The sequence below is a fragment of the Ammospiza nelsoni genome, chromosome 6, assembly GCF_027579445.1.
Source record: "Ammospiza nelsoni isolate bAmmNel1 chromosome 6, bAmmNel1.pri, whole genome shotgun sequence".
Taxonomy (NCBI): domain Eukaryota; kingdom Metazoa; phylum Chordata; class Aves; order Passeriformes; family Passerellidae; genus Ammospiza; species Ammospiza nelsoni.
In genome coordinates, this window is record NC_080638.1 from 12691287 (window position 1) to 12714505 (window position 23219).

At 38.7% G+C, this 23219-nt stretch overlaps 1 protein-coding gene across 2 annotated transcripts; it reads right to left on the reverse strand.

The window, feature by feature from the left end:
* Positions 1-906: 906 nt before the first annotated feature.
* On the reverse strand, positions 907-22174 carry CTR9 (CTR9 homolog, Paf1/RNA polymerase II complex component). 2 transcript variants are annotated; one of them, XM_059474936.1, is made up of 25 exons: positions 21903-22174; positions 19710-19808; positions 18736-18975; positions 18277-18394; positions 17608-17697; positions 16192-16340; positions 13758-13865; positions 13161-13268; positions 12802-13038; positions 11990-12079; positions 11758-11886; positions 11472-11655; positions 10825-10913; positions 10383-10568; positions 10119-10206; positions 9740-9888; positions 7593-7709; positions 7282-7427; positions 5807-5878; positions 4857-4992; positions 4275-4421; positions 3686-3843; positions 3270-3366; positions 2851-2963; positions 907-1991 (listed from the first exon to the last, which is right to left on the reverse strand). In XM_059474936.1, exons 3-25 carry the CDS (start codon positions 18871-18873, stop codon positions 1580-1582), a joined length of 3261 nt encoding a protein of 1086 aa, XP_059330919.1. In that variant the 5' UTR covers positions 18874-18975; positions 19710-19808; positions 21903-22174; the 3' UTR covers positions 907-1579. The 2 variants fall into 2 exon arrangements, with proteins under 2 accessions (XP_059330919.1, XP_059330917.1); XM_059474934.1 differs by lacking the exon at positions 21903-22174 and adding an exon at positions 21575-21690.
* Between the last annotated feature and the right edge of the window lie 1045 nt (positions 22175-23219).

Genomic DNA, 23219 nt, shown 5'->3' on the forward strand with positions numbered 1-23219 from the left:
TGACAGCAGAGGTGTATTTCAGGCAGAGAAAAGTTTCTAAGATCCCATAGTAAGTGCTGTACATCTTTTTCCTTCCTATTTTTAAGAGCTGGCTACTCTCACACCTGCCACTGCTGTCTGTGCTTTGTTTGTTTCACTTTGCATGTATCAGCTCTCCTGAGCTGCACCAATTTCCTCACACTTTCCACAGCCTCATAAATGAAGCCATGTGACACCAAGCATTCCCAGCTCAGCTATCCATTGCTTCTCTGTGGTTCTGGGTCATGATTCAGCTCTGCTCTGACCCAGCAAACATGAGGGTTGTTCTTCTACTCTGATGCTAAGCTTTAGATAAGAACACAGATACAAACTTGATACCAAACTGAGCCACAAGGAGAGACTTCTCGCGTGTTCTGCATCCTGCTGTCTGCTATGGTTACCAACAGCCCACAAACACATGAACAAACCCATCCACAATGAGAACAGCTCATGCTCACAACAAACCAGAAATAGCAGCATGGGAAACTTCACTTTCACTTAGTGCTTCAAGTGAACTATCAGTAGTGACAATCCAGGCTCCTAAAAACAAGGCAACATATTTAGGCCATACAATCTATTAGAATCGGTAGCAATACACTATCCAGACCTACAGAATCTTCTCTTAGCAAATGCTTGACATAGGAATTAATGACCAATGAAAAAGAGGAAAACATTTCCTTTTCAGAACCACAGAGAGAAATCCAATTTAGTCTACAGCACAGCAATTTTTCATTGTTATTCCTGAACACATTATGTGAAAGGACTTAGTTCCAAGCCATGTACTTACAATATAGGGAGGACCACTTCCTCCATAGAGATTCCAAATTCAACTTTTTCAGGTATTCTGCTTATACCTTCTAAGGAGTAAAATAAATCACTCCAAGCAAATAAGCAAGAACATTTTATTGTGACACTTGCAGCTTTACCTTTCTCAAGTAATACAGAGTTCTCCCAAATGTCTTTACCAGCCAATTTAAATATTTCATCTAAATCTGCATCACTAGTTTATAAAATTTCTCTAAGATCTGCACATTTTCAACTGATTTAACACAAAAACAGAAGCAAAAGAACAAACCCTTGAAAACATAAAAGAGCTGCATTGTGGCACATTTATTCTTTAACAGAAAGTAAGAAAAACTTCCCTACTGACCTTTACTCCGAGTGAGGAAAAAGATAAATATCCACAGCTCTTTGTTGCATCTGGTAGGATTTTAAGATCCATCTATGCATCTTTAATCACAGAACAAAGTTTCAGCCACACTGAACCACCTAAGGAGATTTTATGTTCCATAGTTTTTACATGCATTCCATCCTCGGTGTGCTGACTACAGGACAGAGATTCTGTGCACCTACAGTGGTTTAAATTTAAAAATACACCATAAGCCAACTCAGAGAAACATCCATCGGTAACTAATAGAAAGAATCACAAGAAGGTCTCACAACAGTTTACTAAAACATTAAGGTTCTTTAAATCACAGTTTTGAAGTATAAAAATTCTATCTTCCCTGTAACTGAGATGTATTTACATGAACTTTTTAAAAATAGGGTCTGTAATTCAGCTCTAATCGCTGTCATCCGAGCCCCCTTCAGAGCCCTCATCATTGGACGCCTCTGGCTCGGACTCATTGCCAGAAGCTCTGGCAGACCCCTCGTGGTCAGAGCCCCTCTCGGAGTCCCGGTCGGACTCGGCGCTGCGCGAAGCCGGCCGCGATTCGTTCTCGGAGCCGCCGGAGCCGCGGCTCCTCCCCGACTGCACGGACTCATTGTCCGACTGCTCCGACTCCGAGCGCCGCCTCTTCCTCGGGGACCGGTCGCTGTCAGATTCCTCCTCGGAGACGCGGGCGCCGGACCTGCGGGGGCTGCCGGCCTCGCTGCCCGACTTGTTCCTGTTATCGGAATCGCTGTCCGAAACAATGCGTTTGCTGTGCTGCTGCTCCCCCTCCTCAGAATCGCTGTTGCTATTCCTAGCGTGCCTGTGGGGAAAAGCAGAGGGAAAAAATGGTATTAAAAGGTGCTCACTTTAGCTGATACATAAAGCAAGACACCAGGGTTTGGGTAATGCTAGTTGTGAAAAATGCCTATCATTTGTTTTTAAAATTTTAAAAGCTTAATAGTAATAAAATGGTTATAAAAACAGTAATACAATTAGAGTAATAATAATTTGGACAATTTGGATTAGGACAATATGAGTCAATACAGACAAAGAGTCACAGACGTCCGGGTACCTTTTTTTGGGCAGCATAAGCTCGAAAAAGGACACACGTTAACAGAGGATTAACCCTTAAAAGCAATAGCCTGTTGCATATTCATACACCTCATACATGATGCATAAATTCCATTCAAATACAGGATTCTGTCTGGTCATCCTCCGAATCCTAACAGTGCCTTTGAGGCGGGAAGAAGTTCCTTTCTTCTGATAAGAAGGCAATAAATTCTTTTTCTCTGAAAGATTTAGGTGTCCTGTGACTGCTATCTCACTGTGAGTCCTTCCTTTTAAACAAAGTATCTTACATAGCATAGTTTCTATTTTAACATTTTTTCTAACCTAAAACTATATTTAACACAGTACATAAGAGAATTAATACAGCATTACTTTCTAACACAACACATATAATATTCATTTTAATATTTACGAAAAGTCAATCATAAAATACATGCATTTTTCACACCAGTTTTAGAAAAATGAGTGGAATTAATTTGCGCTGGGAAGGGATGTTGTGAGTACAATGAAAAACTTCTCATTATCTTCATGTTATCTCATTAACACTGCATTTTCTCTTGAAGGCATGCATTGAAACTCTAAGTTCATACAAAGTTAATTAAGGTTCTTACCCATCATCAGCAATTTTGAGTTTGTCCTCATCAGAAGAATCATCACTTGATGAAATGATGGCTTTTGATTTGATCTTTCCTTTCATTGAAGGAGGCAGACGCTCTGGTTTGGGCTGTATAGGGGGAAAACAAAGAGTTGCTTGTTCATGTGGCACAGGGCCCAAATGTAGAAATACATTCAGAAAACCAGACAAGCCCTGAAAAAATTTTCCATTTACTATCACTTGATTCTAGATGGCTTTTCATCCTTGAAGCAGCAATAGCAACATGGAAGAAGGATAAAAATAAGGTCCAAGAGCAGTTGGCTTCAGGAGGTTTTGCTGTAATTTTCAACACTAATAAATCTCTCTTGACCAGGGTAATGCTGAACTCCAAATACATATTTAGAGAGTGATGCAGTTATTCAGGGTTTAACTTACAGCCTTCTTCTTCTCTGCTTTGGGTGGACGTCGCTTCTTAGGCCGTGGGCCGTTTTCGTGTTCCTCATCATCACTCCCCTCTTCTGCCTTCTGGGGTCTTGAACAGAAACACATTTTATATGGCATAAAGCATAATATTGCAAAAAACCCTTAAAAAATACAAAAATACCAGTCTCAAGAAATGTCCAGAAATGTTCATCAAGTGTTACTCCTATTTCTTTTGCAGAGTGGTTGCTTAAGTCTTATAAAGTATAACGTGTTAGTAAAAAATAATCTTGTGACATCTTGATACGAGTTTGTTTTTAAATTGTTACAAAACACTGCAGAGAATTTACTTAAAAGCCCTACTATTGCTCAGGGAAGTCTAATATTAAATTGAAATTAATTAAAATTCAATTAATTAAAGTATCAGCTACCTCCTCCTCTTCTTCTTCTTTCTCTCACCCTCCTCTTCTTCCCCATCCTGTTCACTGCCACTGCCCTTCCTCTTCTTTTTCTTTCTAGAAATGGGCAGATCTTCATCACTGTCATCATTGACAAACTCATCAAACTCCCCTGCTCCTTTTTTGGAACGCTGTAAGAAACACAGACAACACAACCTATTATTCACATCCCAGTTACAAAGCTCCCAGGAAACACTTCAAAATGGAAATTTAGCTGAACATATTCTGGAAGAAATGAAAATACAGACCTTCTAGAGACAATGCAAAGTTAGCACCAGAGAGGTATAATTTAGAAACTGATTCAGAATTGGCACATAAGATAATCTTCTGTTATTTTTAACAATTGAACACATTTTAGTGATGCCACCATGCTCAGAACTTTTAAGTATTAGCTTCCAATTTTGACATTTTAGTATTAAACCTGTGCAATTTAACTCAGTAGAACCTAGGAGTTTGAAATTAAAAACCTGTGCTCCTGCAAGAGACTATATATCAGAAGGGGAAAATTAAGGATTTAAAAGAAATAAAAAACAAAAAAAGAGATTAAAACATTCTGTTCTACCCTGCCTCCACCGCCACCACGTTTTTTCTCCTTTGATCCTTCTACTTCACCAGTGAACATCAGAATATTCTTGGTCTTCTCCACATATTGAGCTCTTTGTTCCAGAAGTTTCTTCTGCTCTTCTTTTTCTCTCAGGCGCTTCTCTTCCTGAAACACCAAGGAAGCCAACCATTACCATTGTATTTGCACCCCACGGTGATTATAACAGCAGGCACAGAAATGATTTGCTGTCAGGAGACTGGAAAATTGCTTTTTGATGCTCTGTGTCACAGCAGAAGATGCACATGGTAAAAAAAAAGAAAAAGTTTTGTAAAAAAAGTTTTCTACAAAAAAGCCCATGGTAGAAAAGGTAAAAGGCTGATGGCAGAACTTCTAGCACATCTATTTTGTTTCATTTTACAATTAAATATTTCTGAGGCTATGGGGAAGAAAGAGCATCACCTTTTAGCTGCAATATTTTCAGCTGGCACTTCCTATGACCAAGAAAAACAGGTACTAGGTACCACCCCAGAGCAGCAGGAGCACATATTGTCAGTGTGTGCACTTATAAAATGCAATATACAGAATTTAGTGGGATGAAACCTGTTCTTTAAGCAGTTTCTGGCGAAGCAGCTCCTTCTCCTGCTCCTGCTTGGCACGCAGCTCCCTCTCCTCCTCATCCTGCTTACGTGCCCGAGCCACATGATACTGGGCCTGGCTCAGTAAGTCAGAGCACTGCCTGCAAAATCAAGGTTCTCAGGTAAGGCAAGGTGGCAAACACAAAAAGAAATGCTTTTATAAAGTGCCTGCATCACAACACACCATTCATATCCCCAGTGAACTAAAAAACCAGCTACTTGAAATAGCACAAAGAAGAGCAGCGCAGATTTTTGAGAAAATGAAAGCATTTTTAGTAAGCTAATTTATGTTCCATTGGATCATTTCACAACATATTGATTCACACTTCAAACGTAGCCAATTCATATACAGAAAACCCACACATGAACATAAAAGGAAAAATGCCAACCAATTTGGAGAGCTTCAGAAGCATAGTTAATAAGAACCTGTATTTAATCACAACAACCTAACAAATCTTTTTGGAAAGGTAGGGCAAAATTCAAGCTTTAGAAACCCCTTAGTGTGAGAGTTAAGGTTGCATAAACTGTCCAAGTCACACAAAACATTAAAGCAAGGTGCTTTCAACCCCCTCTCAGCTGATGCCAAAATGACATTTTTTTTAATATTGAAATTTTCTTCTCTCCACAAAGTGCTTCAATAATACCCATTCAGTGCAGGATGGCCAACACATGGTATTTGTATGGGGCTGTGGAAATCTTACAAGAATGTGCAGAAGTGAAACTCAGGAAAAGAATGAAACAGTAGTAGGGAGTGACCCTGCACTTGTGTTTCTATTGTTCTAACAAAATGACAGCTGAAATTGTGGAATCTAGTTTTAGTACTTAAAAAAAAAACCCCAAAACAGGACAAAAATATTCCCCTTAGAATCTGAATGAAGGACTTCTTTGTGGGTTGTTTTTGTTTTATTTTTTTACCTGGCTTCTGTAGCAGCAAGTGCCAAGTCAAATCTCATCTTATCACCTACTTTACTCAAGTAACTGAAGTACCTGGAGGAAATCACAAGAAACCAAAGTAAGCAAAGATAGCATTACTTACATATTTACTGCAATTTTGCCTTAAAACAAACCATTTACTCCTGAATTACAAACCTGTAGAACTCAACAGATGAGGAAATCCCACCAATTTCCCCTGTGCCATCATCTTTTGATACAGCACCTTTTAACAGCTAAAAAGTGCATTCAGAATACTCAAATCTAAAGCATTCTAAAACCACTCTGGAGAGGAAACATTCTAAAAAGAGTTCTGAGATTTCATATGCTGGCTCCTAGCAGTAAGTACATTGCTGACCCAAAAGATTGATTTATCTGTCACAGATTACATGCCTGAATTCAGCATAAGAGAAGGAAGGGAAACTTGTTTATCACAAATCCTTTCAGAACAGCCTCCTTGACCTAGTGGAGAGGCCCTTGGGAATACAACAAACTTCCAAGTAAGATATGATGATCAGTGCTTTGAAAAGTTTCTCAAATTTAAAAGAAAATTACTTCTAACTTTCAAAGATTGCCACCATTTCTTCCCATATACCCTCAGGCACATTCCAAATGAAGTGGTTTTGTGCTAGATTCAAATTCTTGGGTACATGAATATAAAAATTCCTTGCTTGAGGTCTAGACTATGGAGAGTATGTTCCAAAAATTGCAGTTAATAGGCAAAAATAAATTCATGCAACTTCTTCAAGACAACAAATAACAAGCTTCTAATTAAATTTAAGTCAGAACTTCCATCCTCAACGTAACAGCAGAGCTAGGAATGCACAAATCATGCACCAGCTACCCCTAGGAGAAGGATAAATGGCTGAAAGCTCTGTTCAAGGATGGTGACAACTGGATCAGATTAATCATACTGGTGTCTGCACAAAATTTTCTATTATTGTTTTTTAAACAGAACTAAAATATCTCAAATGCACTTAAGAAACTGTTTCTGTTCTTAAACTGTGACAGTATTTGGGTTTTACTTACCAAAAGGAGGGTGAAAATAATCTTTAGGGACTGCTAGTCATTAATTATACTTATGTAAGATAAACAGATTTGCTTTTAAGCCTTATAGTTGGCTTTGAAAGAAGTCATAAAACAGTATTCAAGTTGTAGAATAATTATCAACATCTTTTCAACTGTACATTTCTGGGAAGAAGAGCATCTTGGTCACAGCAAAAACAAAACTTTGAGAAACACATATTGGGACCTGGTCAAACAAAACTGGTTCTGGAACAAAATCTGAACACACAGTTTTGTCAGGCTCAATATTTTGTTTTCCTATTAGAAACTCTAGAATTACATAGTGCCTTGTAGAAGATGATTGCTCTTCTAACCAGATTTGTGCTCAATACTGCAAGTACACTGTAAGGGGACAACAACATGGATTATAAGGATTAAAACCAAACGATTTTTACCTGTGGGCGAGCTCCAGCTCTTTCACAGCATTAAGGACTTCCTTCAGATTGCTTTTTTCATCTTTCAGGACAGAGGTAGCAAGTCTTTGCAGCACTAAAGCCACATTAAACATGAGGACTGTATCACTTGGAGCCACATGCCTGGCCTGGAAAAACCACGTTTTTATGATAAGCTACAACGTGATACAGAAATGACATAAAGAGAATAAACACCATAATTTCAACCCCAGACCACCAAATTTAAAGAAACACAAATACACATCAACTAACAGTAATTTTATTCTGTGATCCATGATGTTCTAGATCCATACCTTTAACAAAGTTTGTTTGCATTCCTGTAATTTGCCACATTTGAACAGTGCCCGGGCCAAATATAACAACACTTCAGTGTTTTGATGCTTATAGAACTTTCTGAGGCAGTTTTCATACTGAAATAAAAGAAAAAAAATCAAAGTAAGAGGCAACAGTGGTTTGTTATTTTGGTTAGCAAACTCTAGTAAATGTTTCTAATCCCAAAAAGCATTACTGCTAATATGCCTTTTGTTTTTTAAAGAAGTGTGTTATGCTACATGGATGCCTCCCTTTCAGTGATCAGAACATTCTCCTATTCCATAGCAAGTACCTGATTTTTTCTAGAAAGTGGCTGCAGCCCAGAAGGCTCTGTAGGTCTTAGGTACAAAAGAATACTTTTTAAAGTAGCATTTACTGCAACAAAGTCCAACCAACATGACTCATTTGAAGATCACTCAAATATTCTCCACAGTATGTGGGGGGAATAAACAATCTATTTTCTTTATTCATATAATAAGATATTTTATAAATTGAAATATATCTATATACTAATTCTATATATCTAATGTAATTGGTTAAAAAAAAATTCAGACTTTCCAGATAACTCAGCTTTGCTCTGTCTACCCAGCTGAGGAACTTACCCATGCCAAGGGATATCAGTTTCTCTAAAGTGTAAAAGATGACTTGTTACTATAACTTCTGTGGGTCTAGAATTAAAGGCTTAAAAGATAGCAAATGTTATCATTTTCAGTAAAAAGCACCTTCTGTTTGACATACTCTTTTATCAAGGAACCCTTCACCCTCTCTAAGCCTCCAAAATAGGAAGGAATATAAAGTAAGTTTTATTTGCAGCTCAAATACAGAAAAATTGCCCTGAACTGCAACACCTGAGGTTGTTACTCTTGGATCTCACTGTGTGGTGAGCACCTTCAGCATCCAAGATTCTGTGTTTAGCTCAAGCCTGCCTCAGATTTGTATGCTTTAGGGTAGAGAACTCAGTAGGATAATTATCGTGGCTGCAGTAAGCTGGGCTAGCAATTTCAATTTGTCTCCCTTTGAGTCCAATATAATGTATTTCACACTGTGACTGCATAGCAAAACCCAGGGAACAATAAAACACTTCAGTAAACAAACACATTTCTAATAACACCTTTTCTTAAATAAATCAGCAAATTAGTAAAATATTTTTTCTCCCAAATGGATAGATGAAAGTGATACCCACTCCCCCACTGCAATTCACTGCTTAAGCAATTGCTAAAATGAGATTTTCATTAGGCTTTTTGTCAATAAAAATAGTCGAAGTGCTAAAAAAACAACAGACCCCATTCAAGCACAACAGAGTGAATGTGACTGTGTTGCCAAAGCTTGCTAACAATAGCTCACTGCAGGACAGTGACTACTGAGCTCCTGAGCATGTAAGAAAGGCCAGTAAACACTTCTTTATTAAGCATCACAAAAAGCTTCAGAATAGCTCTGAATGAAGTGTCTTTGAGCCTCAATAAGCATGCATCTTAAATGACACAAGTTTGTTCTTAGTTTCTGTCCTGTTCAACATATGCTGTGCTTTTAAGCTTATTTGTATGCTTTTCATCAACTAGTTGAGTCAATTTACTCAGAACAGGTTGACACTTGAACATTTACTTGCTTGGGCAGGTCAGGTTAAACTAGCTGACCTCAACAGCTTTCTTTCAACATGAATTATTTTGTGATTTTAACAGTGGTGAGTGAAATTACAGCCCAGTCAGCTTTTAGGATAACTCTTAAAGTATTTATGTGGTCATTTATAAGAACAAAAATGGGAATTGTTGCTATTTAAAAGAAAATCCCAGCAGCAAATTGTATTTACTTACTTTGGAAATATCTGCATGTAAATCACATACAGTAACTACACTGACTGAAACCACTCTGGCTAATAATTTATTCCACAACCAAAATTCTAACCCTGCTACCAAAAAAAAGTATAAAATATGGTAAGTCCTTGGTTACCCCATACCCACATTTGGCAGTCTGTTACTAAATCTAGACTGGACACCCAACAGCTTGTTAGAAATAGGCCTAGAACTTGTTAAAACACTGCTCAGAAACTTTCCCAGCTGCCCTGACAACAGAGAGACATCTAGAAGTTATGTGAGCCAAGACAGGAGGTAATTCAATGTGGAGATGTTACCATCTGCACAGCACTGATGTACTGCTTCTGCTCCACGTAGATGTGTGCCAAATTCAGCCACACATCGCTGATGTCTGCTGTGGCCTCTCTCACTTGGGCAAAAACATCACGAGCTTCACGGAAATATCCTTTGTGTGCCAAGACAGCTCCTGAGGGGAGAGGAACATGGACAGTGTGAGCTTCCAGCTTCATGCACTGTGCACTCCTAGCACAGAAAATTCAATATACTTCAATAAAGTGCCCCTTCAAAAACTGACATAGCTGCCATTTCCTGGGCTCCACTGTACGGTGCTCAGGCCTTGAACAAACAATTCTCTAATAAAGCACGAAACTTAAGAATATGATCACCTCTGAAGCAAAACTAGAGTCTGATATTCACCTATGCCATTGGCAGCATACAAATTCTTTGGGTCATTCCTGAGGACTTGCTTGTAGATGGCTAATGCACGGTCTTGGTGACGTTTCTCCTGCAGAGAGAAATGCCCGAATTCATCACTCACTTCTAAAGTGGGGTATTAAAAGATCTACCCAGAGGTTTTATGGACTAGAAGATGCCAAACAGACAACAATAAGAGGCTCTGAATAGCTAACAACATACAAAAGATAAACAAACCCACACACAGGGCAGAGAGATGCCCATTACCTTTTCTCTGTCTCTTGTGGGCTGATGGAGAGTCTGTAACCAGACGTTGCCAAGAGCCAGCATGGAATAAGTATCATTTTGTGTGGAGGGCTGCTTCAATATTCTTTCAAATTTCTTCTGTCCTGGACCCCACTCTTGTTTAGCCAAGTGAAGATTGCCAATCAGAGACCAGGCATCTGGATGATCCTAAATAAAAATTCACTTTAAGTTACAAAAGCACTATTTTCCTTTGCAAGGGTTCTTTTTCAAGCATAAAGTGTTACTCTTTTTAAACATAATTCCATATTCAAAAGAACCCCAAACAAAACACAAGAGAGCAGATCTAGCAGCTCTCCTTCCTCTAGTTTAAACAAATTAAAAACACAAAAAAGAGGAAAATTAAATTTTAAGTTAACTTATTATTCAGAGTGTTTTAATGTTAAACACTTATAGGGGTACAAACCTGATTGATCTGAAGTGCCTCTTTAAACCAATCAGAAGCCTCATAAAAATTCCCTTTATCCCTGGCCATAGCTCCCAGGCGCAAGTAGCCTGAAAATAAAGATAGAAAATAAAATAAAGATCAGAGAACAGGTTAAAGTCATCTTGTACAAAGAAAATATTGTCCATGCATCAGCTAAGGACAGCAAACACTAAGGCACCTTTCATATTCTATTCACAAGAAATATGATGTGAAGAAGGAACTTGCACCCATGTAAGGCCAGAGAGAAACTGCAGGTTTTGAAGAATTAGAGTATTATGAATCTGTTAAATTTGCTTTATAAGTTAAGGACAACTGAAAAACTGCAAAGAAATCAGAATCCATCAGTTACATAGTTCTCCCTCCACTTTAAATAGCTCTCCCATCTCCACAAGCTTTGGGAAGGGTATCTGCAGGTGACAATGGAAAACAAGCAGGAAAAGGCTACAGATGAGGCTGGGGCATGATGAGTGCTGCAGCTTGTGGCAAACAGCACAGGCTACTCAGCCCCAATGCTACTGTGAAAACAAGGGAAGACAGACAGAAGGAGAGCAGAGGACACTGTCAACCAGAAGATTTTTTGGCATTATAAGGATATCTGTAGAACTGAAATACCAAATGTTTCTTACAATCAACGTAATTTGGATGTTCTCTCAAAATGTTTTTATAGAGCTTTTCAGCTTCGTGAAATTCACACATGGCCTCGTAGAGCCTGGCAAGGTTGTAGGATGTTGTCACAGAGATGGCATTGTAGTAATGCTCATCATGCTCAGCCTCTGCTTTGGCACGATCCAGCGACGCCAGGAAGTATTTCTGAAGCAGAGAGAAAAGAGCAATGAAGCACTCCAGAATGTCCTCAAAGAAAAACCTCAGTGTGACCAAGAAACACCATTCAAACTGTGAGTAACTGCATACCTTTGCCTCTCCCAGGTTTCCCAGCCTGAAGTGCAGGGCACCCACATTATTCAGGATCTCTGGAGGGACATCAGCCTGAACTTTCTCCTGCAGAATGCGTGTGGCTGTGCCATAGGCTGACAGAGCACCCTTTGGAAAGAAACAGAAAGTGGATGAAAGAAAGAAGAGAAAGAGCTCTACATGCTCTTATGAAAAGCACACACACAATTCACCAAGTGAGTATTAATAATACCTGTATATCAGTCTGTTCTAGAATTTGGGCTAGCTCAATCCATGCCTCTACATCATCAGGATATTGTTCCGTGACTTTCTTTAAATGCCCCTGAAAAACAGAAGATAATTATGCCACTTCAAAGACACACAGCCTGTTTAAAAAATGGAAATAAAAGCGAAGGCATTCACCTTAACACTAGAAAGATATACCATACTGCAGAAGCAAGCATCCTAAACATCTGTAATAAATCTGCATTAGTTTCCTTCCTTCATTATTCTATTCTTCTGTAGAACAGAACACCTGCTTCAAGTCTTAGAGAAACAAAGGCTATTACACCAACATAAAAAGCTAGAGAAATGTCTAACATTTCTTGCATTTATCTACCCAACATTAGATTTAAAATACCTTTCATTTAAAAAGGTATTCACTGTCCTTCACTGTCCTTCCAGATAAGCCCAGACAGGACAAGTGCTTTCTAGGTATCACCAGGTGATTTGCTCTCTTCAGGAAATCATGAGCTAACTTCCCATCTTCAGACAATTTTATATATATATATGGAAAGAATTCTGCCCTTTTCATGTACCAAAGAGAGACATGAGGCTGGAGCTTCTCTAAATTCCTGGTCATGCTTTACCCAGAGCCCAGGGGAGTCTCAGTTCTGCCCAGAAGTTGTGACTCTTCACAGACAGGAAAACCCCTCATGAGAGCCCATATGAAATATTCCACATCCACAGCCACCTAACCCTGAGTTTTACTCAACTTAAGGAACAATCTGATTTCCAAGTTCTACTCTTGCAAATGAACACGATGCTGGTGGAAGGAAAACTCACCTTTGCAACGTCCCGTTTCTCCTGGTCTTCTGAAGCTGCATAAAGAGATCCAAGGATTTTCATAGTTTCATAATTGTTAGGGTAGGCTTTCAAGACTTTTTCAAAGCATTGTGAAGCATTCTCTTTGTCCCCTCGATAAATGTACATTTGACCCAATCCAAAAAACGGAAGTACAAAAGAAGATGAGGCAAACTGAGTGGCCTGGTAATAATACTGGAAAGCTTGATCATAATCTTCCTAATTAAAAGGAATTAAATGAAGAACAGTCAGTGTTTTTACAGGCAACCTTTGCATGAACTTTTATAACAGAGACTTTTTAAAAATGTGAGCTCAAAGGGGAGTTTTAAAAACTGCCCTACCTGCACATGAAAAGACCTTGCCAGCTGGTAACAGCTCTCTGCCTGCATTGCTTCCACTTCTGTGTTATGGAAAGCATGAAGAGCCAAGTGTTGTACTTTACCATAGTCCTGACAAAAAAAAAAAAATAGGAAGTTAAATGAAATTTGGAAGTCTTCACTTTATTTATGCTCAAGTGGTTTTATGATTTAAACATGGATAGCTGGAAAACATGACAAAGCTTTAGTCACAGCACTGACTAAATAACAATAGATTTAGTTTTAGCTGTTACTAATCTTTTCTATATTTCATGTTTTAAAGCATGGAAGAGTGAGGAGGGGAAAAACAAACCAACAAAAACTTCAGCCAACCAAAAATCCAATTCCAAACATCAAAAACCCAAAACCCCTTCAGGACACAAAGTTGATTTTGATTTAAGTACATGTACCTTGGTTTTCTTGAGAAAAGTTCATACAAAATTTAGGCCAAAAACCTCACACTTCTTTATCTAGATTAACAGATATTAGTCACCTGATGAAATGTATTTGAATCTAACACCAAAATTCTTATTGTTAAGAGGTTATCAAGCATTTAACTGTAAAATTTCAGTGATGTCTTACCTTCTTGAAAAAGAAGTGATTAGCCAAGTGATTCAACACCATTGGATTGCTGGGATCAATTGTGTAAGCCCTAGAGAGGAGTTGAACACCATTCTTGATGGAATCAGCCTAAATGAAACATTGACAGGTATCAGCAGCACCTCAGTATCTGTATCTTATTACCAGCTTCAAAACCATTCTTCAGTCTAGGCTGCTCAGGATTTCTGACAACACCATACTGAGCTCACAAAAAAAAAAAAAAAAGTAAATTCAGCTACAGGCTTTTCTTCCTGCAGCATATAGGTGGAAAATAGGAAATGAAGCACAGCAGGAATTTCTAGGAAAAAAAAAAGCAAAACAACCCAAAAGACTTAGTGTTGATGTCCTTTGACATGTCACACTCACAGCCTGACAGCTTTCCTTCTTCTCCTTCTACTGTTCAGTGTCCCCAGTGCCAGCATGGTTTAGGTTTCAATGATTTACCCAATTCATTCAACAGTGGAATGAAGATATTTTCATGTTCAAATTCTAAACAACAACTTTAGACCTCATTTTAAAATCAGTGTGAGTTTCAGGTGTTTAAACAGAAATATCACTGCATCAACTTACTCTTTTCTAAAGAAGCTTTACACCTTAAAGAAAGCTTCCCACAGGTTAAAATGTAATTTACCTACAAGTTCAAATCTACAATTGATAAAATAATTGTTCTTTATTTAGGACAACTATGAAATCTCTATCACAAGCATGTCAGCTTAATGTGTACTTATTTCTGAAGAGAAACACCAAAAATGCTATCAAGAAATCATCTAAAAGCTGTGCTTTACTTTGTAATAATGATGAGAAGAAAGCTGTGTTTTTGAACAGATTAAGTTTTAAGAGGTTAAAACATAACATGAAAGCAGCTAAAAAATCAATTTCAGTTTGAACAGGTGCAGTCTTTCCAAACCTAGCATAATAATACACCTGGATAAGGAGATATTGAATATTTCCTGCCTTCATTTTCAAATGTTAATGTGGTTTATAATCCCACTGTGCATTTGCCCAAGTTTTCCAATACCTTGAGTCTCATGTCCAACTCATGAACCCAATCCAGTAGATGGGTAGAGATCCCAAAGCTCTAAGTGCTTTCATTTAAGAAAAACAGATCAGACAGACCTCAATGAGAGCACAGTGTAATCTCAACCCTGATCTGACATCATAACATCTTCTAGGAGGAAGAAATATTGGAAATATCTAAGCACAAAAAAGATACCAATTAATATGATATTCAGAGAGGCTCTTTTCCTCAGAGTGCTCTCCCTTCTCGGTGTCAACTCTTCAGTATTACACTAACTTTTACTACAAAATTGTGAGAACAGTTTGAAGTAAAACACAGGTGATGTATTTCTTAGAAAGAACACAAAACATCTTTGAGTGGCTCAGCTTTTAATCACAGCTTTTTGAATCTTCAGGTGAGTGAGCTCATCCCTTGACTTCAGTCAAAAGATCTTCGGGAAAAGGTAAAGATACCAAATATTATCAATTTCTCATCTGTGGAATTTATTAAAATTTGACTCTCGAGTATTTTTGGTTCTTTCTGTAGTTTTATGAAAAAACCTCTTACAATCACTCTCTTTTTTAGTTTCTTCATGGAAGTAATAACAGGGGATTTTTTCCCCTCACAAAGCAGTAAACCAAGAAATTTTCAGACATTCTGTGCTAACAAAAGATCTTTCTGTAGAAAGAAGTAGTATAGTTCTATAGAATAGTATAGTTCTATTGAACCATAGAAAGCAGCACACTAAATTTTAGCCACATACAATTATGTAACAATATTATTTTTTTAAAAAACACTCAAGGGTCACATCCTCCAGTAATAATATATCTGAGATGGTTAATCATGCTAAGGATGTTATGATTCCAACTAAGCTATATCTGCATGTATTTTTCTAGTGATACAATACCTAGAAAGGTGGATCACTACTTAATTGTACTTTTATCAGCCCAGTTAAAATTTCTTCTTGCCTACTCTTTGGTTTACCATGCAGCATGCATGCCTGAATGTAACTTTGAATCTTGATTGGAAATTTGTTCTTAACTCCTAAACTTCTAAAAAAATTGTTCTAACCTCCTGGGAATATGTCTTTTACCTTAACTTTCCTTCACATATCTCACCATGGAGTTTTATTATTTTTAATGAAACAGTTAACCTAGCACTGTTTTTCTGTACCTAACCCTTCAATAAATAACAGAATTGAAGACTTTTAGCAACAGAAGAAAGCTATTCAGAATGTGCTGCTCACATCACAAGCACATACCTATAATATCATTCAATTGTAGCACAGATTTAAAATTATTCAACCACAGAAGTTATTACCCATTTCAAAACTGAACTATCTTAGAAAGGATGAAAAATTTGCTTTTTTTAGCTAAAAGAAAGTGAACTGAGCATGGATTCCTGCTAAGCCAGACCCACCTCCTTATTATTGAGCTCCAGAACAGCCAGTCCAACCAAGGCCCCGACACACTTGGAATTGAGCTCCAGAGCCCTGCTGAAGGCCAGGCGAGCTTTCTCCAGCTTGTTCAGCTTCACGAAGCAGTGACCCATTCCCAAGCGAACCTCGGCTAGAGAACAGGACACCACTCACAATCCCAAAGTTTCAACTTTGTGCCTTTTTTTTTCACAACCGGGAGCAAAAGCAGAGCTTTTCATAGTTCCTTAAAGGCTGTAAAGCCATCTAACAATTTGCTGGTTTTTTAAGGCAGCAGCCCATACTTGGCTGGCCACAAAATGAACTTGAACATATTAGTAAGACTTTATTTCTTGATAAATCCCAGAACACTGATCTATTTCCCACAGACTCCAATGCCAAACAAATAAAAAATTACTTTTATGGGAATGTATTAAAAAATAATAGAGAAAAGCATTAAAAAATTGCCAGATGGAAGGGCTGGACATTACTTAGGCAAGTTAAGTTCAGCCCAAACTAGCAGGTCTTCAGAAAACACAGATGAAAAACAAGTTAGCTAGCATTTCTCCTCAAATGATCAACTGATTCACATGCTGTTTATCATCCTCCAGCTTCCATGACCAAATACAGATGGGCTAATACAGAAAATTCGTATCATAGTGCTCTTTCAGACTACTTGTGATAAAAGAGTATAGAGAATTTATAAACAGCAGTTTCAAACCTGTGTCCATTAGAAAAAGGGGAGCAAAGGAAAGATGTTTGTTGAAAACTAAGACTTTTGTAGCAATCAATCTTATGGTAAAGCAGACCACAGAACACACATTAACTTTGCAATAAACCTTTTCTCAGACAGGTTATGGCAGTCTATCACATCTCTCAAGAGACTTTCAAGTATTTAGGACCCTAATGTAAATACCTCAAGTTAATGTATCTAAATGCCATGTATCACTTTTACAGCCATTAAAATCACTTTCCCAGATTTTTGCATAAAGAAAATAATATAAAACCAGGAAAACTCACATCATACACTCTAAGCAGAATTTTGAATTTTATGTCTTGTTTCATTATTGTTATTTCTGAAGCCTTATTCCAAGAGCTTACTGATAAAGAAATTCTGCAAGAGACTTGAATGGTTCCCTCCCTCTCCATACAACTTTAATTTCTCTTATATGCAAAATCCCATTTTCCAATACCTCTTTAAAGGGTAATATTCCAAAAAGAACAGGATTTTCCTAAACACAACTTCCTTCTCTAAGTATTAAGAAATACTTCAGTCAGTGAATGCCTAAATCCCTCTGTAATGAGGGCTGGGATTCTTTGGACAGATATAGACCACAAAAATGCCCTTTGAATTTGAATTAGGAAGACCTGAGTTAGTTTGCAAGTACAGCAAATACCTCCAGTAGCAAATATTGTCTTACCTGGGCAGCCTGGATTGGTACGCAGTGCCTTCTTGTAGTAGGCAAGGGCTCCTCTATAATCCTTCTTGTTGAAAGAAATGCATGCCTTACCTGTTAGAACATACCAGGAATAAAACAAAGATTATAAACCAGAAATTCAAGTATTATTTGGTTAACTTGTGCTGTGCCCATTTTCAAAAGATACAGTTAAAAACTAACAGAAAATTCAGATGACCATTTTTCTTACCTTTGATGATGTCAAGTGTATGAACAAAGCAAACATGAAAACACATTAAATTTACATTTTCATATTTTTCTGCAGAAACCTAATTCCTTATTGGTCCAGAGGAAAGATACTTACTGAGGCTAGTAAACAACTTAAATTACAAGTGTACAGTCTGTTGACACCTCACAAGTGGTAACTTCACCTTTAACAGAGTGTCCAGCTTCATTGCCACCACCAGGGAAGCATAAATAGCTGGACTGGATGGATGCCCATGGGTCTCAGAAGATGCCAGTTAGCACTGCATTTTTCCTAGCTCTTCCACCTATGTGTACTCCCCAAATTTGAATTAGTCTCTGCCATGTGTGTCTCAATCACATTCTCTCTACACACATCCTCTTAAGCACATAATTCATTCCAAAACTCAACCAAAGAGCAGGCTTTTACAAATATCCATAAACTCATACCGAGTAGGGCAGGAATATTATTTGGAGACTGGTTAAGCACGAAGTGGAACTGTGCATCAGCTTGGTCCATCTTATCACCTTCAAGCAGGCAAAAGCAGGCTCTTCCCAACAAGTGATTCTAGACAAGGGAAAGAAAATGCAATACATTTATCTTTGTAAAATACGAAGTTTGGACTATGTGAAAGATTAACTATTAAATTATTTCTCTTACATTCATCAAGCAAGAGAATACCAATTCTTTCTTCCCAATCTCCAAATCTGACTGAAGTAGCTCTATCAGGTGTGCCAGGCTAGATAGAATTATCCTTGGTGGCACCACATATATTTCAAGTACAAGTTTTGCTTACGTATGACTTTAAAGCCTGGGCAGTTCCTAGCTTCCCTTTGGTGAACTAATATTTTTTTTCTTTACAATCACTAATTTACAAAAGCATTTTTTTGATCAGATATCTGTTTTACCTGATCGTACATGATGATTTTGTCAGCCATAGTGTACAGCAGGGTGGCCTGGGTGATGAGCTCCTTCTTGTTGTCTTTGTTCTTCTCCTTCCGAGCCTGCTGTACATAGTAGGCTGCCAGGGTGTCCAGGCATGTCATCTGGTCCTTCTCGTGGTCTCTGTAGTCCAGGTTGCCATCGATGCGGGCGGCCTCCAGCAGCTTCACAAAGTCTTCTGTTTTGCCTTGCTTGTAATACTCCAGCTACAAAACACAGTTTGAACAGACACCACCACTCCAGTGAGTACAGAACACACCAAGCTGATGCTTTAGGTATCACAGACTCTTTCTCTAGGATGTAGGGATACAGCAGAAATAAATGTAGAGAAAGGTTTTCTGATAATGCCAAATATTTTTCTGTGCTAGAATCATTGGATGGCCTGGGATGGAAGGGACCTTGAAGATAATCTCGTTCCAACCGCCCAGCCATGGGCAGGGACACTCTCCTGATGCTCAAAGGCCCATCCAACCTGGCCTTGAACACTCCCAGGGATGGGGTATCCACAACTTCTAAGGGCAACCTGTGCCAGTGCCTCACCACCTTAAAACAGCTTTTTGAGCTGTTTATAAGTGAAGAATCCACTGCTCTTCCTCTTCTGACATTTTGACATTTAACCATACTTTCCACAGTATAGATATTGCCCCCTCCTTTTTTATGAAGCACGTAATCAAAGGCACAAACCAGGAAAATTATGGATTGAGGGGGGGAAAACATAGAAAGCAACCCTCAAGAGGCACTGTTTCATGAAAAAGAGATTAAATTAAAATTCTAATATGCATATGTCAATCAGAAACATCTGGCCTATGATCAAAGACTGAAAGACCCCATAAAGTACCTGTCTGGAACTCAGTTATCACTCCGAAGAGTATGGAAATAGAAATCATGATTTGATTATGTGAATACAATATTTAAATACACAATTTGTATCCATACTGACCGCTAGGGCAATCCATATGTGCAGCTGGGTGTGCTCCTGTTTCAGAATACTTATAACTTCATCACCCTCGGGCAACTGATCAAAGTCAAGCTCAATAACCTAGAACCAAACAACACAGATCATCTTTTCACAAAGCATTAAAAACATTGTCTATCATTCAGCTGAAAGGAAACTGGACCTGTCAGAGCACAAAACATAATAAGTATTTGTGTTTAAACAAGGTTATGGACAAAGGAAGGAGAGACAATATATTGCATTCTGTACAAGATAAAAGCAATGGCCTCTCTTCAGAGAAAAGACAAACCAATGTTTGGGATACAAGTGAGGGAGAACAAGCAGAGATCCTAATTCAACTTCTTTCACTATGGACCTCATGCTCAGAATCAGCTAATAACCAACTTGACTGCACACTGCTGACTTTCCAAAACTTTCCCTACAGGTAATATAGAGATCTAGCTCAGAGACAAAACCTTCCAAGTCATCTGGTGTCAGAAAATCAATACCTAAAACTCAGATTCATGAAATTTTGTAAAATCATCTCTATGCCCTAGAAAATTAAGAGACTACTGAAGCAGCTGAATTTCTGAATATTCACAACTGTAGATATGACCAGCAAATGACATCAAGAACTCTTCATCATTCAGGCATTGTTTTGTGAGTATTCGTCTCCTGTGTTGATCTAATCTTCTGATATTATAAAATGAGGAAAAAGGAACAGGTACTCCCCAGATGGGATATTTGGGAACACAATTTAACTGCTTATGAGTCCACCTTACTCAGCCATGCTGCCTTTAATAATTAGTCATCTGAGTTACAAGTTAATTTTACAGCAAGAAAGAAGTTGTTGTACTCTGATTACCAATGCTGGGGCTCCTCTATAGGCTGAATTAGAGCAATCCAGTTTATAAAACCTAGTTTTGACTATACAAGACTTTAGAATACCAGCAAAAATATTTCTGCTTAACTTTTACTGATTTTAGTTCATTTTGCATAGCACCTCTTGTTTGACAGATAATGGCCTTCATCCATCAACTAAAATAGTTATGAATGAGATATAGGTATTACTAACACAATAAATAAATATGGAAGTAAAAGAGAGCAGGGGTGACTAGAGAGGTATTTTATTGTATTCCCTAGTGATCAACTCAGAATTTTGGGATCCAAGTAGTCCTAGCCTGAACAGCAGCACCAAGATCACAATTCATGTTGACACCTCAGACAGACATTTCTGTCACAGAAGAAAATGCCCTTAAACATGTAAACACTACAGAATAAAGTGATTTTGTGAGACTTAAAACCTCAATGGCAGCCATACAGAAATTTGTTTCCGTATATATATTTGTGCATATATGAATGTCTCTGTGGACATGTATGTATGTATGATATGTGTATGTATACAAAATAGTAGAGATACAGATATTCACAGAGAATATTCTTCAACCTGTAAGCATTATGTTGCAACACCATATTTAACTACACTATTAACTTAGTATCTGTCATGGAATGATTTAACGTCAAACTTTGTTACACGCTGCATATCTCCACGCACTCCTCCTGAACCTAACCTTGGCTTGTGACAGCGTACCTTAAATAAAGAAAAGTTAAACTAAGTTTTTAGCTCCACGGTGAAATAAGTTTACAGAGAGGGTCCTCTGCCCTGGCTGTGTCCTTGCGCCGCTTGAGGAGCACCAAGAGCCCCTGACACAGCAAAGCGCGGCGCGACCGTGGCCGGACACGCACCTGCGACCCCGCCACGGGGGTTGCGAGCGACACCCGCGCCCCGAGCCCGGGGCACAACCACGGGCGGCAGCGGCGACCGCCCGCGCCCCGGCACGGATCGCCCTCCCTCCCCGCGCCCGACTCGCCTCGTCGGTGTCCCGGAGAGGGATCTCGATGGAGCCCCGCGACATCTTGGCGACAGCGCTGCCGGAGCCGCCACTCGCTGGGCCGGGGCCGCCGCGCGCACTTCCCCTCACGGCAGAGCCCGACCCGGACGTGCTCGGGAACGGGGCGGAGCGGGCCGGGCCCGGCCCCGGGGCGGTGCGAGGGCGGTACGAGGGCGGTGCCTGCTCGCTCTAAACCCCGTCACACGCCCGTCCCTAGGAATTGGTGTATCTACACCTATGGATCACCGAAAGGCGATGCTGGGTGTCTGTGCGTACACGCACCCAGCGGTAAATGGAGCAGGTTTACCTGGGGAAAGCTCCCTGGGCTGTGGGGCACGGCTCCCTCAGGCGGCGCCTCTCCTCACGGCGTCTCAAAAGCGTCAAAAGATTTCCAAATAAACGCGTTAAAACGTGCGGGTTTTCCCCATCTTCGTGTAAATCCAAATGTACATTATCCGACTAGCTCAGCTGGTGTAATATTTTGAAGCGTATTTACAATTTTTCAGCCTCAGCTGGGCCAACTATATTGTAGTTAGGTGAATGTTTTTAATGGGAAATACGGAATTTGGTAACATTTGAGCCCGGTCTGTGTGAGGGACTCAGCCTCACGGAGGTGCAAAGTTAAGAAGGAATTCCACAATTGGGCTCCCAAACTGTGTTTTTCTAATTATGATGGCAGATACATTGCATATTTGGATCAAACACAGCAATCACCGTAACCTATGATCCATCTTGGTTATTTTTATAGTTGTACCTAGGGGAAAAAAGGGTTGTAAGACTAAAAGATCCTCAGTCACATTTCTACAGACATTATTAAAAAAACCCCCAACCTCCAATGTTATTTACACAGCCTGTTAAACCCTCGTGCTAACTTGATTTTGTTTTACAGCTAATCGTCCACAGAATACAAAACTTTGAATTAATTGATAGTCACAACTATAAGGCATTGAGTTAATTTTATTTTAAAAATAAGCATGAATTACTATAATCCTATATATTACAGAGGTAATGACTAGATGACTTGCAGTGTCACCTGTTTTGTGAAGCTGAAGTAAATAGCATTTTTTGATTACTTAACATTTGGAATGTGACCATCTGATTTTTCTTCATGCACTAATTATTCTGAAGTGAGTTACCTGCTCCAATGCATTTACCAAATATTTCTTCTACTCTTTGAGTAGATGTCTTCCATAAATACCTATTTTAGAGAAATGCGGCAGGAAAGCAGAGTGATGTTGAAATTTATGGGAATGTGTATTTTTTGCACTAAGAACATGCTAGAACCAATGTTATGCAGAGCCGGCTGCTAATTAATAGAGTTCCAAAGCCTTCTTTTCTGATTTATAAGCTAATTTTCCAGAAATAAAATACTTTTTAGATATTTTAGTTAATGCTGAAGCTCTTTGGATTGAAAAGACAGCCTGTTCCTGAGGTATTTGTTCACCAGTGGCTGTAGAAAACTAGATTTTCTCATGGACAGAAAATTAGTTTTAATGAAAGATTTTATAGGGTCAGACCTTAAGAATATTAAGTCAAAGTTAAGGAGGGAAAACAATTCTTGCTCCTTGGTACAAACCTACTACACACATTTTAAATAGCTTAAAATTTTATTGCTATGCTATTG

What these genes read in the sequence shown, in the direction of transcription:
- CTR9 (XM_059474934.1), bottom strand. Translation starts at nt 21,619, where the DNA reads ATGTCGCGGGGCTCCATCGAGATCCCTCTCCGGGACACCGACGAG. An exon ending in GAAACCTGGGAGAGGCAAAG is followed by an intron (nt 11,656 to 11,757) that starts GTATGCAGTTAC and finishes TCTCTGCTTCAG; the next exon opens with AAATACTTCCTGGCGTCGCT. An exon ending in AAGAAGAAGAAGAGGAGGAG is followed by an intron (nt 3,367 to 3,685) that starts GTAGCTGATACT and finishes TTTCTGTTCAAG; the next exon opens with ACCCCAGAAGGCAGAAGAGG.